Source organism: Bos indicus, chromosome 27 (assembly GCF_029378745.1).
Source record: "Bos indicus isolate NIAB-ARS_2022 breed Sahiwal x Tharparkar chromosome 27, NIAB-ARS_B.indTharparkar_mat_pri_1.0, whole genome shotgun sequence".
Lineage (NCBI taxonomy): Eukaryota > Metazoa > Chordata > Mammalia > Artiodactyla > Bovidae > Bos > Bos indicus.
Genome location: NC_091786.1, coordinates 34,520,826 through 34,534,453, shown reverse-complemented (window position 1 = coordinate 34,534,453; position 13,628 = coordinate 34,520,826). Strand labels below are relative to the sequence as shown.

Here is a 13,628-nt window from a genome sequence, read left to right as displayed (position 1 = left end):
CCCATCTCTTTCAGAATTTTCCACAGTTTATTGTGATCCACACAGTCAAAGGCTTTGGCATAGTCAATAAAACAGAAATAGATGTTTTTCTGGAACTCTCTTGCTTTTTCCATGATCCAGATGATGTTGGCAATTTGATCTCTGGTTCCTCTGCCTTTTCTAAAACCAGCTTGAACATCAGGAAGTTCACGGTTCACGTATTGCTGAAGCCTGGCTTGGAGAATTTCGAGCATTACTTTACTAGCGTGTGAGATGAGTGCAATTGTGCAGTAGTTTGAGCATTCTTTGGCATTGCCTTTCTTTGGGATTGGAATGAAAACTGACCTTTTCCAGTCCTGTGGCCACTGCTGAGTTTTCCAAATTTGCTGTCATATTGAGTGCAGCACTTCCACAGCATCATCCTTCAGGATTTGAAATAGCTCAACTGGAATTCCATCACCTCCACTAGCTTTGTTCGTAGTGATGCTTTCTAAGGCCCACTTGACTTCACATTCCAGGATGTCTGGCTCTAGGTCAGTGATCACACCATCGTGATTCTCTGGGTCATAAAGATCTTTTTTGTACAGTTCTTCTGTGTATTCTTGCCATCTCTTCTTAATATCTTCTGCTTCTGTTAGGTCCATACCATTTCTGTCCTTTATCGAGACCATCTTTGCATGAAATGTCCCCTTGGTATCTCTAATTTTCTTGAAGAGATCTCTAGTCTTTCCCATTCTGTTGTTTTCCTCTATTTCTTTGCATTGATCAATGAGGAAGGCTTTCTTATCTCTCCTTGCTATTCTTTGGAACTCTGCATTCAGATGCTTATATCTTTCCTTTTCTCCTTTGCTTTTTGCTTCTCTTTTTTTCACAGCTATTTGTAAGGCCTCCCCAGACAGCCATTTTGCTTTTTTGCATTTCTTTTCCATGGGGATGGTCTTGATCCCTGTCTCCTGTACAATGTCATGAACCTCAGACCATAGTTCATCAGGCACTCTATCTATCAGATCTAGGCCCTTAAATCTATTTCTCACTTCCACTGTATAATCATAAGGGGTTTGATTTAGGTCATGCCTGAATGGTCTAGTGGTTTTCCCTACTTTCTTCAATTTAAGTCTGAATTTGGTAATAAGGAGTTCATGACCTGAGCCACAGTCAGCTCCTGGTCTTGTTTTTGTTGACTGTATAGAGCTCTCCATCTTTGGCTGCAAAGAATATAATCAGTCTGATTTCAGTGTTGACCATCTGGTGATGTCCATGTGTACAGTCTTCTCTTGTGTTGTTGGAAGAGGGTGTTTGCTATGACCAGTGCATTTTCTTGGAAAAAGTCTATTAGTCTTTGCCCTGCTTCATTGTGTATTCCAAGGCCAAATTTTCCTGTTACTCCAGGTGTTTCTTGACTTCCTACTTTTGCATTCCAGTCCCCTATAATAAAAAGGACATCTTTTGGGGGTATTAGTTCTAAAAGGGCTTGTAGTTCTTCATAGAACCGTTCAACTTCTGCTTCTTCAGTGTTACTGGTTGGGGCATAGACTTGGATTACTGTGATATTGAATGGTTTGCCTTGGAAACGAACAGAGATCATTCTGTCGTTTTTGAGATTGCATCCAAAAACTGCATTATGGACTCTTTTGTTGACCATGATGGCTACTCCATTTCTTCTGAGGGATTCCTGCCAGCAGTAGTAGATATAATGGTCATCTGAGTTAAATTCACCCATTCCAGTCCATTTTAGTTCACTGATTCCTAGAATGTCGACATTCACTCTTGCCATCTGTTTGACCACTTCCAATTTGCCTTGATTCATGGACCTGACATTCCAGGTTCCTATGCAATGTTGCTCTTTACAGCATCAGACCTTGCTTCTATCACCAGTCACATCCACACCTGGGTATTGTTTTTGCTTTGGCTCCATCCCTTCATTCTTTCTGGAGTTATTTCTACACTAATCTCCAGTAGCATATTGGGCCCCTACTGACCTGGGGAGTTCCTCTTTCAGTATCCTATCATTTTGCCTTTTCATACTGTTCATGGGGTTCTCAAGGCAAGAATACTTAAGTGGTTTGCCATTTCCTTCTCCAGTGGACCACATTCTGTCAGATCTCTCCACCATGACCCGCCCGTCTTGGGTTGCCCCACGGGCATGGCTTAGTTTCCTTGACTTAGACAAGGCTGTGGTCCTAGTGTGATTAGATTGACTAGTTTTCTGTGAGTACGGTTTCAGTGTGTCTGCCCTCTGATGCCCTTTTGCAACACCTACCATCTTACGTGGGCTTCTCTTACCTTGGGCGTGGGGTATCTCTTCACGGCTGCTCTAGCAAAGCGCAGCCACTGCTCCTTACCTTGGATGAGGGGTATCTCTTCACCACCGCCCTTCCTGGCCTTCAATGTGGGATAGCTCCTCTAGGCCCTCCTGCACCTGCGCAGCCACAGATCCTTGGATGTGGGGTTGGTCCTCCCGGCCGCCGCCCCTGGCCTTGGGCGTGGAGTAGCTTCTGTCATTTATGTATTAACTCAAATGTCACTCCCTAGAGTGACATTTTCTGTTTAGCTTGGCTAAAATACACTCTCAGTCAGTCTATTCTATTAGCTTACTTTATTTTTAAATCATTTATCATTATACAAAGCTGTATCTTTAATGTTTGTTTGTATGAAGATTTCTTCCCTACAATACCCACCAAAAGACAGTGTGGAGTAAACTATTTTCTAAATTAACGAGTGAATGAACAATTTCAAGCTGCAAACACACCGTAAATGCATATCAGCTCATAGTACCACTCTTCCATTTCATCCAAAGTTCACTGACCTTTCATCTGTATATTTTTGTTGTTATTTTTTCTGTTCTTCATTGCTATACATTACTTTTAGGGATATGAGTAAAGTAAAGTGATGTTCAGCTGTAACATTTAACTGGAACCAATTTTTCTTTGATACTGGTTAAGAAATTACTGTGTTTTCAGTCCTATTTATTTTTCTCCACCTTTCCTTCTCTCTAATCCTTGCATTTGACTCTGCCTTCTCTTTTATAAGGCATTTTAAAATTAATTAATGTATGTATTTTCAGCTGCCCTGGGTCTTTGTTGTTGTACATGGGCTTTCTCTAGTTATGCCAAGCAGGGGCTGCACTCAAGTTGGGGTGCAATGGCTTCTCATTGTGGTGGCTTCTCTTATTGTAGCACATGGGCTCTAGAGCATGGGGGCTCCCATAGTTACAGCGTGAGAGCTCTCGAGTTGTGGCACATGGGCTTAGCTGCCCTGCAGCATGTGGGATCTTAGTTACCAGACCAGGGATCAAACCCGTGTCCCCTGCATTGGCAGGTGGATTCTTAATCACCAGAGCACCAGGAAAATCCTATCAACTGGTGGGCTACAGTCTGCAGAGCTACAAAGAGTCAGACACAAATGAAGTAACTTAACACACACACACACACACACATCTGTTAAGGGGTTAATATCCAAAATATATAATAGACTCATATGACTCAATATTAAAAAAAAAAAACAAGCAAGCAAAAAACTTGATTTTAAAATGGACAGAGAGCCTGAATAGGCATATTTTCAAAGAAGACATATAGATGGCCAACAGGCAGAGGTAAAAATGCTCAGCATCACTAATCGGGGAAATGCAAATAAAATTTCACAATAAGATATCACCTCACATCTGTCAAAATGGCTATCATCAAAAAGACAACAAATAGCAAGTGTTTACGAGGATGATGGAGAAGGAAATGGCAACCCACTCCAGTATTCTTGCCTGGAGAATCCCAGGGACGGTGGAGCCTGGTGGGCTGCCATCCATGGGGTTACACAGAGTCGGACATGACTGAAGCTACGAGGATGTGGAGAAAAGGGAACCCTGGCACCCTGTTGGTGGGAATATAAATTGTTACACTCACTATGAGAAACTGTATGGAGGTTTCTCAAAAAGTAAACATAGAACTACTTTGACCCAGGGTATGTATCTGAAGGATACAATACCAGTGTCTTGAAGAGATAGGTATACCCCCGTATTCATTGCAGCATTACTCACCACAGCCAAGATATGGCGAGGACCTGAGTGCTGAGCAATAGATGAATGTATTCAAAGAAGTGGAGTGGAATAGTATTCAGCCATAAAAAGAAAAATACGGAAATCTTGCCATTTGCAGCAACAAGTAGGGACCTTGAGGGCATTGTGCTAAGTGAAATAAGTCAGACAGGAGAAAGACAAAGACCGTGTGACCTCACATGCGAAATGTTAAACATTGTGCTAAGTGAAATAAGTCAGACAAGAGAAAGACAAAGACCATATGACCTCACATGCGAAATGTTTAACATTGTGCTAAGTGAAATAAGTCAGACAAGAGAAAGACAAAGACCGTATGACCTCACATGCGAAATGTTAAAAAGCCAAAATCCTCAGATTGGCGGTCGCCAGAGGATGTGGGATAAGGAAAGTGGGAAGATGTAAGTTAAGGATACAAATTATCAGCTATAAAATGAAAAAAAAAAAAAAAAAAGTCTAAGGATCTAATGTACTGCATGGCGACTATAGTTAACAATAATGTTATTATCTACTTGAAAGTTGTTAAAACTGTGAATCCTAAGTGTTCTCAGTATGTGAAGTGGAGGATGTGTTAACTAACCTTATTGTGCTCATCATTTCACAATTCAAACTTACAGCAATTTGTTACATTGTATACCTTAAATAATGTTACATGTTGATTATATCAATAAACCTGGGGGAAATTTTTTTTAAAGATAAGATCATGTTCCTCCTCCAATCTTAAGAATGCATGCCATTTACCCTGTTCATGAGTTTATTTCTTACTCCTAGGGATGCCAGTGGATTGTTCTGGGTGCTGGGCAATTTTCAGGGATTCACTAAATGCTTTTTTTTTTTTTAAGGAATGGAATCAAATGGTTGTAACAGTATCTGAATAAATTCTGAAGGAACAGGGGTTTTTACCAGAATACAGTAAAGAGAAGTCAGCCAATAAAAAAACTAACCTCCTGCACTCATGTGAAGTAGAATGATAGAAAATAAGAACTTAATAAGATTGTCCAAGATGTATGTTGATCACAGAGAAACCCCAATGGGTACAAGAAGGATTTGTAATGAGGTAAACAAATGGAAAGTCAAATCAGAAAAGAAAAAAGTCAGGCATTATGTACAGGAGAGTCCTAGATATAATAGATTACAGAGTAGACTGAAGGCTGACAGGGCTCCAATACTGCTTGGACAAAATACGATAGGAAGGACTAAATATAATATTGACATGTTTTCCATCTCCTTAAAACAAGTATCTCAAGAAATGTAATACTTAGATATTATAAAACACAGTTTGCCTCCTACCTGGCAACTTGTTGTACAGCATGCTCCCGAACCACATACTTTATTTTTTTTCTTCCTACATAATCTAGCATCACAGCAGTCTGGATGAGTACATGTCTGTAAACAAATGCTTTGTTACTCAATCATGTATGACCAGGTACAATCTTACAAAAGTGCAATACAGAATTTATTTACAAAGTCTAAGCATGTCCTAAAACCCACAGCTTCAGTAATTCCTTTCTTTATCTGAGACTTACTGAAATCAACATCTCATTCAGTAGTTTGTAAAAGAAATGTGTCATTTCACTACATTCAATACAATTTGAACAACATTAATACCTTACAGGAAATAGTTATTCTGTATCTTGTTAACTATCATTTTCTTATATTATCGCTTTCATAATAAATGTTTACATATGGAATGTCTCTGATGTGAAGTCGTCAAACAAAACCTCAAACCTCTGTCCCCTCAAAAGTGGTCCAGAAGCCAGGCTGGTCTATCCAGACCTCTGATTTCACTGGGAGCTGGCCCCATACACATTTGCATTTTATAAGATTCAGTGTCTTAGATCAATTTTTCCAGTTATTTCAGTAACAAGTTTGTTCTAAACTCTGCAATTTACCAACATTAGAAGTTTGAGTTTCCTGCTGAGTTTCCCGTCTTTTTCCTTACTGGCATTTTAGTTGGTATTTTCAACAAACAGCTTCACCACAGGCAACAATACTATATTTTTAAAAGGTTATTTATTTCATATATTGACTCATGTAATCCTGTACTGACAGTTTAAATATACCTTTCTTAGCTTTTTTTTTTCCTCCCCTTACTGTCTCTTTGAATCAAAGGTTTGGTTATTCTTAGTTTGGGGGGTTTGTCTTCTTCAACACAACTGTATTTTCAAGGGCAGACTTTTTTTTTTAATTAATTTATTTATTTTAATTGGAGGCTAATTACAATATTCTAGTGTGTTTTGCCATACATTGACATGAATCAGCCATAGCTGTACATGTGTCCCCCATCCTGAACCCACCTCCCTCCCATCCCATCCCTCAGAGTTGTTCCAGTGCACCAGCCCTGAGCACCCTGTCTCATGCATCAGACCTGGACTGGCAATCTATTTTACATATGGTAATATACATGTTTCAATGCTATTCTCTCAAATCATCCCACCCTCGACTTCTCCCACAGAGTCTCTGTTCTTTATCTCTGTGTCTCTTTTGCTATCTTGCATATAGGGACATCATTACCATCTTTCTAAATTCCATATATATACATTAATATACTGTATTGGTGTTTTTCTTTCTGACTTACTTCACTCTGTACAATAGGCTCCAGTTTCATCCACCTCATTAGAACTGATTAAATGCATTCTTTTTAACAGCTGAGTAGTATTCCATTGTGTATATGTACCACAGCTTTCTCATCCATTCATCTGCTGATGGACATATAGGTTGCTTCCATGTCCTAGCTATTGTAAACAGTGCTGCAATGAACATCGGGGTACATGTGTCTCTTTCAATTCTGGTTTTGTTGGTTTGTATGCCCAGCAGTGGGATTGCTGGGTCATATGGCAGTTCTATTTCCAATTTTTCAAGGAATCTCCACTCTGTTCTCCATAGTGGTTGTACTAGTTTGCATTCCCACCAACAGTGTAAGAGGGTTTCCTTTTCTCTGCACCCTCCTTCAGCATTTATTGCTTGTAGACTTTTTGATAGCAGTCATTCTGACCAGCGTGAGATGGTACCTCATTGTGGTTTTGATTTGCATTTTTCTGATAATAAATGATGTTGAGCATCTTTTCATGTGTCTGTTAGCCATCTGCACATCTTCTTTGGAGAAATGTCTGTTTAGTTCTTTGGCCCATTTTTTTATTGGATCATTTATTTTTCTGATGTGGAGCTGCATGAGCTGCTTATATATTTTTTAGATTACTTCTTTGTCAGTTGCTTCATTTGCTATTATTTTCTCCCATTCTGAAGGCTGTCTTTTCACCTTGCTTATTGTTTCCTTCGTTGTTCAAAAGCTTTTAAGTTTAATTAGGTCCCATTTGTTTATTTTTGCTTTTATTTTCAATATTCTGGGAAGTGGGTCATAGAGGATCCTGCTGTGATTTATGTCATAGAGTGTTCTGCCTATTTTTTCCTCTAGGAGTTTTATAGTTTCTGGTCTTACATTGAGATCTTTAATCCATTTTGAGTTTATTTTTGTGTATGGTGTTAGAAAATGTTCTAGTTTCATTCTTTTACAAGTGGTTAACCAGTTTTCCCAGCACCACTTGTTAAAAGATTATCTTTTCTCCATTGTATATTCTTACCTCCTTTGTCAAACATAAGGTGTCCATAGCTGCGTGGATTTATCTCTGGGCTTTCTATTTTGTTCCATTGATCTATATTTCTGTCTTTGTGCCAGCACCATACTGTCTTGATGACTGTTGCTTTGTAGTATAGTCTGAAGTCAGGCAGGTTGATTCCTCCAATTTCATTCTTCTTTCTCAAGATTGCTTTGGCTATTTGAGGTGTTTGTTTTTTTTTTTTTAATTTTTTTTACTTTACAATATTGTATTGGTTTTGCCATACATCAGCATGAATCCACCACGGGTGTACACATGTTCCCAATCCTGAACCACCCCCCCCCCAACTCCCTCCCCATACCATCCCTCTGGGTCATCCCAGTGCACCAGCCCCAAGCTTCCTGTATCCTGCATCGAACCTGGACTGGCGATTTGTTTCTTATATGATATTATACATGTTTCAATGCCATTCTCCCAAATCATCCGCCCCCCCTCCCCGCCACCACAGAGTCCAAAAGACTGTTCTGTACATCTGTGTCTCTTTTGCTGTCTCCCATACAGGGTTATCATTACCATCTTTCTAAATTCCATATATATGTGTTAGTATACTGTATTGGTGTTTTTCTTTCTGGCTTACTTCACTCTGTATAACCGGTTCCAGTTTCATCCACCTCATTAGAGCTGATTCAAATGTATTCTTTTTAATGGCTGAGGCTTTTTTGTATTTCCATACAAATTGTGAAATTATTTGTTCTAGTTTTCTGAAAAATATTGTTGGAAGCTTGATAGGGATTGCACTGAATCTGTAGATTGCTTTGGATAGTATACTCATTTTCACTATATTGATTCTTCCAATCCATGAGCATGGTATATTTCTCCATCTATTTGTGTCATCTTTGATTTCTTTCACCAGTGTTTTACTGTTTTCTATATATGGGTCTTTTGTTTCTTTTGGTAGATTTATTCCTAAGTATTGTATCCCTTTCGTTGCAATGGTGAATTGAATTGCTTCCTTAACTTCTCTTTCCCTTTCTTAAGCAGAGAATGCTCTATTTCAAAATGTTTCCTTTTCCTCTCCTTATGCCAGAAACATAAGACTTTTCTCCAGTATTCACTGTGACAACCAGTTCAAGTTTCTGGAGGTAAAGTGTGAGGGCCTTCCTATGACTGTGTTCCCAAGGAGTTTTAAACTATGAGTTCACATTAAGCCTCCAGAAATTTGTCAATTACAATTCAGGTTTTCCTACCCAGATGTTGGTTCCCAAAAGGTTTTAGCTTGTGGGTTACTACTCCAGTAGTTGTGATTCTCTGCATTCTCCTGTTGGTTTTTCCAGGTTTTTTTGGCCGGGGGGGGGGGGGGGGCAGTTATTTGCTCTGTGACCTCACTTCTCTGATGGATATAAGAGCTTTTTACTTGTTGCAAATACTAAGTAGTGACTTCTAAGCTTCTCACATGTCAGACTAGAAATAATTCTTATCTTTTGATGTAATCGAATAAGAGTCCTTTGAATCGGCTTTTGATATACACAGATATATATAGTGCATATATATGTTTGAACATATATGAATTATAAATGTTTTCTCCTATTTCAGACTCTAGCATTTTATTTTTCTTAAAAGAGCCTGAAAGAAAAAGTTTCTTTTAATAAATTTGATGAAGTACAACTTACAGTGTTTTTCTTTAAAATCTCATTCTTATGTGCCTTCTCTAAGAATTTTTTGCCTATCACAAAGTCAGAAAGACTGTCTCCTGTGTTTTATTCTAAAAGCTTTAGGGTTTTTGCTTTTTTATATTTAAGTATTTGATCCATTTTGGTTAATTTTTCTGTATGATGATATATCAATGTTTATTTTATGTACATTGGTTTCTAGTTCATGCATTACTTTTGTTGGAAAGATTTTCACCCATTGAACTGCCTCAATATACTGCAGAAAGCCAATTAACCATATAAACGTTTTATATATGGATTCTCTGTATGGTTTCATTAAGGGGTATATTTATGCTTTGGCCAATACCATATTGTCTTGTTACAACTTTATAAACAATTTTGAAATTTTCAGAAAATTAGTGTATATGCTCCATTTTTGTTCTTTTGCTTTGACTGTTTTAGGCTCTGCATTTCCAGGTACATGTAGTATTAGCTTGTAAATTTCCACAGAAAGATGGTGGAGTTTGGATTGGGATTATGATACAGAGCTGACATTTTAACAATACTGTATCTCCCACTCCATGAAAGTGGGATATGTCTCCATTTCAATCTTTCATTTATCTGAGCAATGAAAGATTTTACTGCACAGCTCTTCCATGTATTCTGTTAAATTTATCTCTATTTAATGTTTTTAAGACAACGTATATGGAATTTCATGTTTTAGTTCATTTTCCATTTGTTTATTGTTTTTACATAGAAATCTATGGAATTTGGGTTCATTTGCATTCATTAATTAGCTTTAGAAGCCTTTGAGAGCAGATTATTTAGGAATCTCTACTCATGTGGCCCAGTAAAATTTGACTAAACATAGTTTTAATCTTTCTTTTCATTCATGTGAGTTTCTTTGTCTTGCCTTACTGCAATGGCAGAAGCACTCACTGCAGTGTTGAAAGGAAACAGGAAGAATGCATCTTTTTGTCTTGCTCCATATATTAGGGAGAAATAATGAATCTTTCACCAGAAAGTGTGATAATAGTTGCAAGTTTTTGAGAGATGTACTTCATTAGAGTGAGGAGGTTCTCTTCTATTGGTGGAGTGCTGAAAGAGTTTATAATGAATTGCTGCTAAATTTTCTCAAGTTTTTTTCTTCATCTATTCTGCGATTGTGGTAAATTGCATTGAATGCCTTTCAATTATCTTGATGAATATTGCAAGTGCACTTAAAAAGAATGTCTAAATCTAGCTGTCTAATATATTGGCCTATGTTAAGTCACTTTAGTCATGTCTGACTCTTTGCAACCCTATGGACTATAGCTTGCCAGGCTCTTCTGTCCAAGGGATTCTCCAGGCAAGAATACTGGAGTAGAGTTGCCATTTCCTCCTCCTTTATTTATTGGCCTATAAATATCAATTATATTAAGGTGGTGGATAGTACTGTTCAGGTCTTATACATCCTTACTGATTTTTTATCTAGTTCTATAAATTACTGACAGATATGAAATAAGCCTCAAAATATGATCATTTATTTGTCACTGTATCCCTTTAGTTCTATCAATAACTGCTTTCAGATATCCAAATATCTAATATATGTGTAAATTATGATATGTTTTTCACATATTTTAAACATATATATATATATGACCATATACATTTATTATTGTTATGTCTTCCTTATATACTTTTTATCTTTTTGAAGCATTTGTCAATGTTGATGTAACTGTCATTGTTCAGTCACTAAAAGTCGTATCCAACTCTTTGCAACCCCATGGACTGTAGCATGCCAGGCTCCTCTGTCGCACACTATCTCCTGGAGTTTGCTCACGTTCATGTCCATTGAGTCAATGATACTATCTAACCATCTCATCCTCCACTGCAACTTTCTCCTTTTGCCTTCAATCTTTCCCAGCATCAGGGTCTTTTCCAATGAGTCAGCTCTTCACATCAGTTGGCCAAAGGATTGGAGCTTCAGCTTCAGCATAAATCCTTCCAGGACTGAATATTCAGGGTTGATTTTTTTTTAGAATTTGCTGGTTTGATCTCCTTTCAGTTCAAGGGCCTTTCAAGAGTCTTCTCCAGCACCACAGTTCGAAAGCATCAATTCTTCTGCACTCAGCCTATTTTATGGATCAATTTTCAGATCCACACATGACTACTGGAAAAACCATAGCTTTGACTATACAGACATTTGTCAGCAAAGTGATGCCTCTACTTTTTTAGTACGTTGTCTAGGCATTATTATATATATTTTTTATTTTTGTATTTTGTATTTAAAAACTAAATATATTTGGCTGTTTTATATTTACTGTTTTCCTGTTATAATCTTTTCTGCTATTTTACTTTCTACTTTAGAAGGCATTTGGGCTTAAAATACAATCCTTACAGATAGCATGTAATTTGTTCTTGATTTTTATTTCGTCTGACAGTTTCTGCTTTTATTCAGATTTTGGCCTATTTATATTAATTATTAATATGTCTATATGTTAGTTTGTCATTTTGCTGCTTATTTCTTATTTGTCTCATCTTGGTTTTGCTCCAATGATTTGCTTTATTTTGTGTTCATGAACTATGATTAGTATTTTATTTTAATTCTTCTATTGGCTTTTTTATATGCCTTTGCATAATGTTAAAATATTTGCTTTAGGATTTACAGTAAGTATCTTTAAAATACTATAATCAGAGTTATTAACTCTATACTCTATAGAGTTAATACTGATTTCCTTCAGATAAATTATAGAAACCTTGAACCAGTTTATTTCAACTCTTCCATCTTTAGTGTCATCATGGTTATTATATAGATGCACATACATAGAGATCCATCTAGACACATATATATTCACATACATGCAGATACATAAATGTGCATCGGTCAGTTCAGTTCAGTTCGGCCTCTCAGTTGTGTCCAATTCTCTGCGACCCCGTGAACCACAGGACGCCAGTCCTCCCTGTCCATCACCAACTCGCAGAGCTTACTCATACTCATGTCCATCAACTTGGTGATGCCATCCGGCCATCTCATCCTCTCTCGTCTCCTTCTCCTCCTGCCCCCAATCCCTCCCAGCATCAGAGTCTTTTCCAATGAGTCAACTCTTTGCATGAGGTGGCTAAAGTATTGGAGTTTCAGCTTTAGCATCAGTCCTTCCAATGAACACCCAGGGCTGATCTCCCTTAGAACGGACTGGTTGGATCTCCTTGTAGTCCAAGAGACACTCAAGAGTCTTCTCCAACACCACACTCAAAAGCATCAACTCTTCGGCGCTCAGCTTTCTTCACAGTCCAACTCACATCCATACATGACCACTGGAAAAACCATAGCCTTGACTAGATGGACCCTTGTTGGCGAAGTAATGTCTCTGCTTTTGAATATGCTATCTAGGTTGGTCATAACCCTCCTTCCAAGGAGTCAGTTCAGTTCAGTCACTCAGTCGTGTCCGACTCTTTGCAACCCCATGAACTGCAGCCAGGCCTCCCTGTCCATCACCAACTCCCGGAGTTCACTCAAACTCAAGCCAACTTTTTCACTCTCCTTTTTTCACTTTCATCAAGAGGCTTTTTAGTTCCTCTTCACTTTCTGCCATGAGGGTGGCATCAGATCAGATCAGTCACTCAGTCGTGTCCGACTCTTTGTGACCCCATAAATCGCAGCACGCCAGGCCTCCCTGTTCATCACCAACTCCTGGAGTTCACTCAGACTCACATCCATCGAGTCAGTGATGCCATCCAGCCATCTCATCCTCTGTCGTCCCCTTCTCCTCCTGCCCCCAATCCCTCCCAGCATCAGAGTCTTTTCCAGTGAGTCAACTCTTTGCATCAGGTGGCCAAAGTACTGGAGTTTCAGCTTTAGCATCATTCCTTCCAAAGAAATCCCAGGGCTGATCTCCTTCAGAATGGACTGGTTGGATCTCCTTGCAGTCCAAGGGACTCTCAAGAGTCTTACCCATATATAGTGTGTATATATGTACATAATAGAGTGCAAAAAAGAACTCTTTTGTTATCTATGTATTGCTCTTCTATCATCTTTCATCTTCGCTTTGGTTTGATCTTAATTCTATATTTATGTCTTCTGCAAGTAATAGATTTCATTTTAAAATATTTTTAATTGGTATAACCTGTCAATACAAATATTTTTCTCCCTATAAGAAGTCAAGTTAAGTCGCTCAGTCATGTCTGACTCTTTGCAACCCCGTTGACTGTAGCCTGCCAGGCTCCTCTGTCCATGGGATTCTCCAGGCAAGAATACTGGAGTGGGTTGCCATTTTCTCCCTATAATAGCAAATAATATATTTTGCTATTCCAGTGGTAACAGTCTCATCTTTAGATGTTCTTGACTGTTTTTGCTACTGCTTTTTGTTAAAGGCATATTTATTCACCTTCTTATATACTCTTTGTGGTCACTAATTA

At 38.2% G+C, this 13,628-nt stretch overlaps 1 protein-coding gene across 2 annotated transcripts in view; it reads right to left on the bottom strand.

Moving 5' to 3' along the window:
• Positions 1–13,628, bottom strand: part of LOC109553349 (disintegrin and metalloproteinase domain-containing protein 5-like) — a 148,998-nt gene that overhangs the window by 72,509 nt on the left and 62,861 nt on the right. For both annotated transcript variants that reach the window (XM_070781456.1, XM_070781457.1), the window contains exon 13: positions 5,315–5,410. In XM_070781456.1, the coding sequence (XP_070637557.1) occupies positions 5,315–5,410 (96 nt within the window). The remainder of the gene's footprint in view (positions 1–5,314; positions 5,411–13,628) is intronic.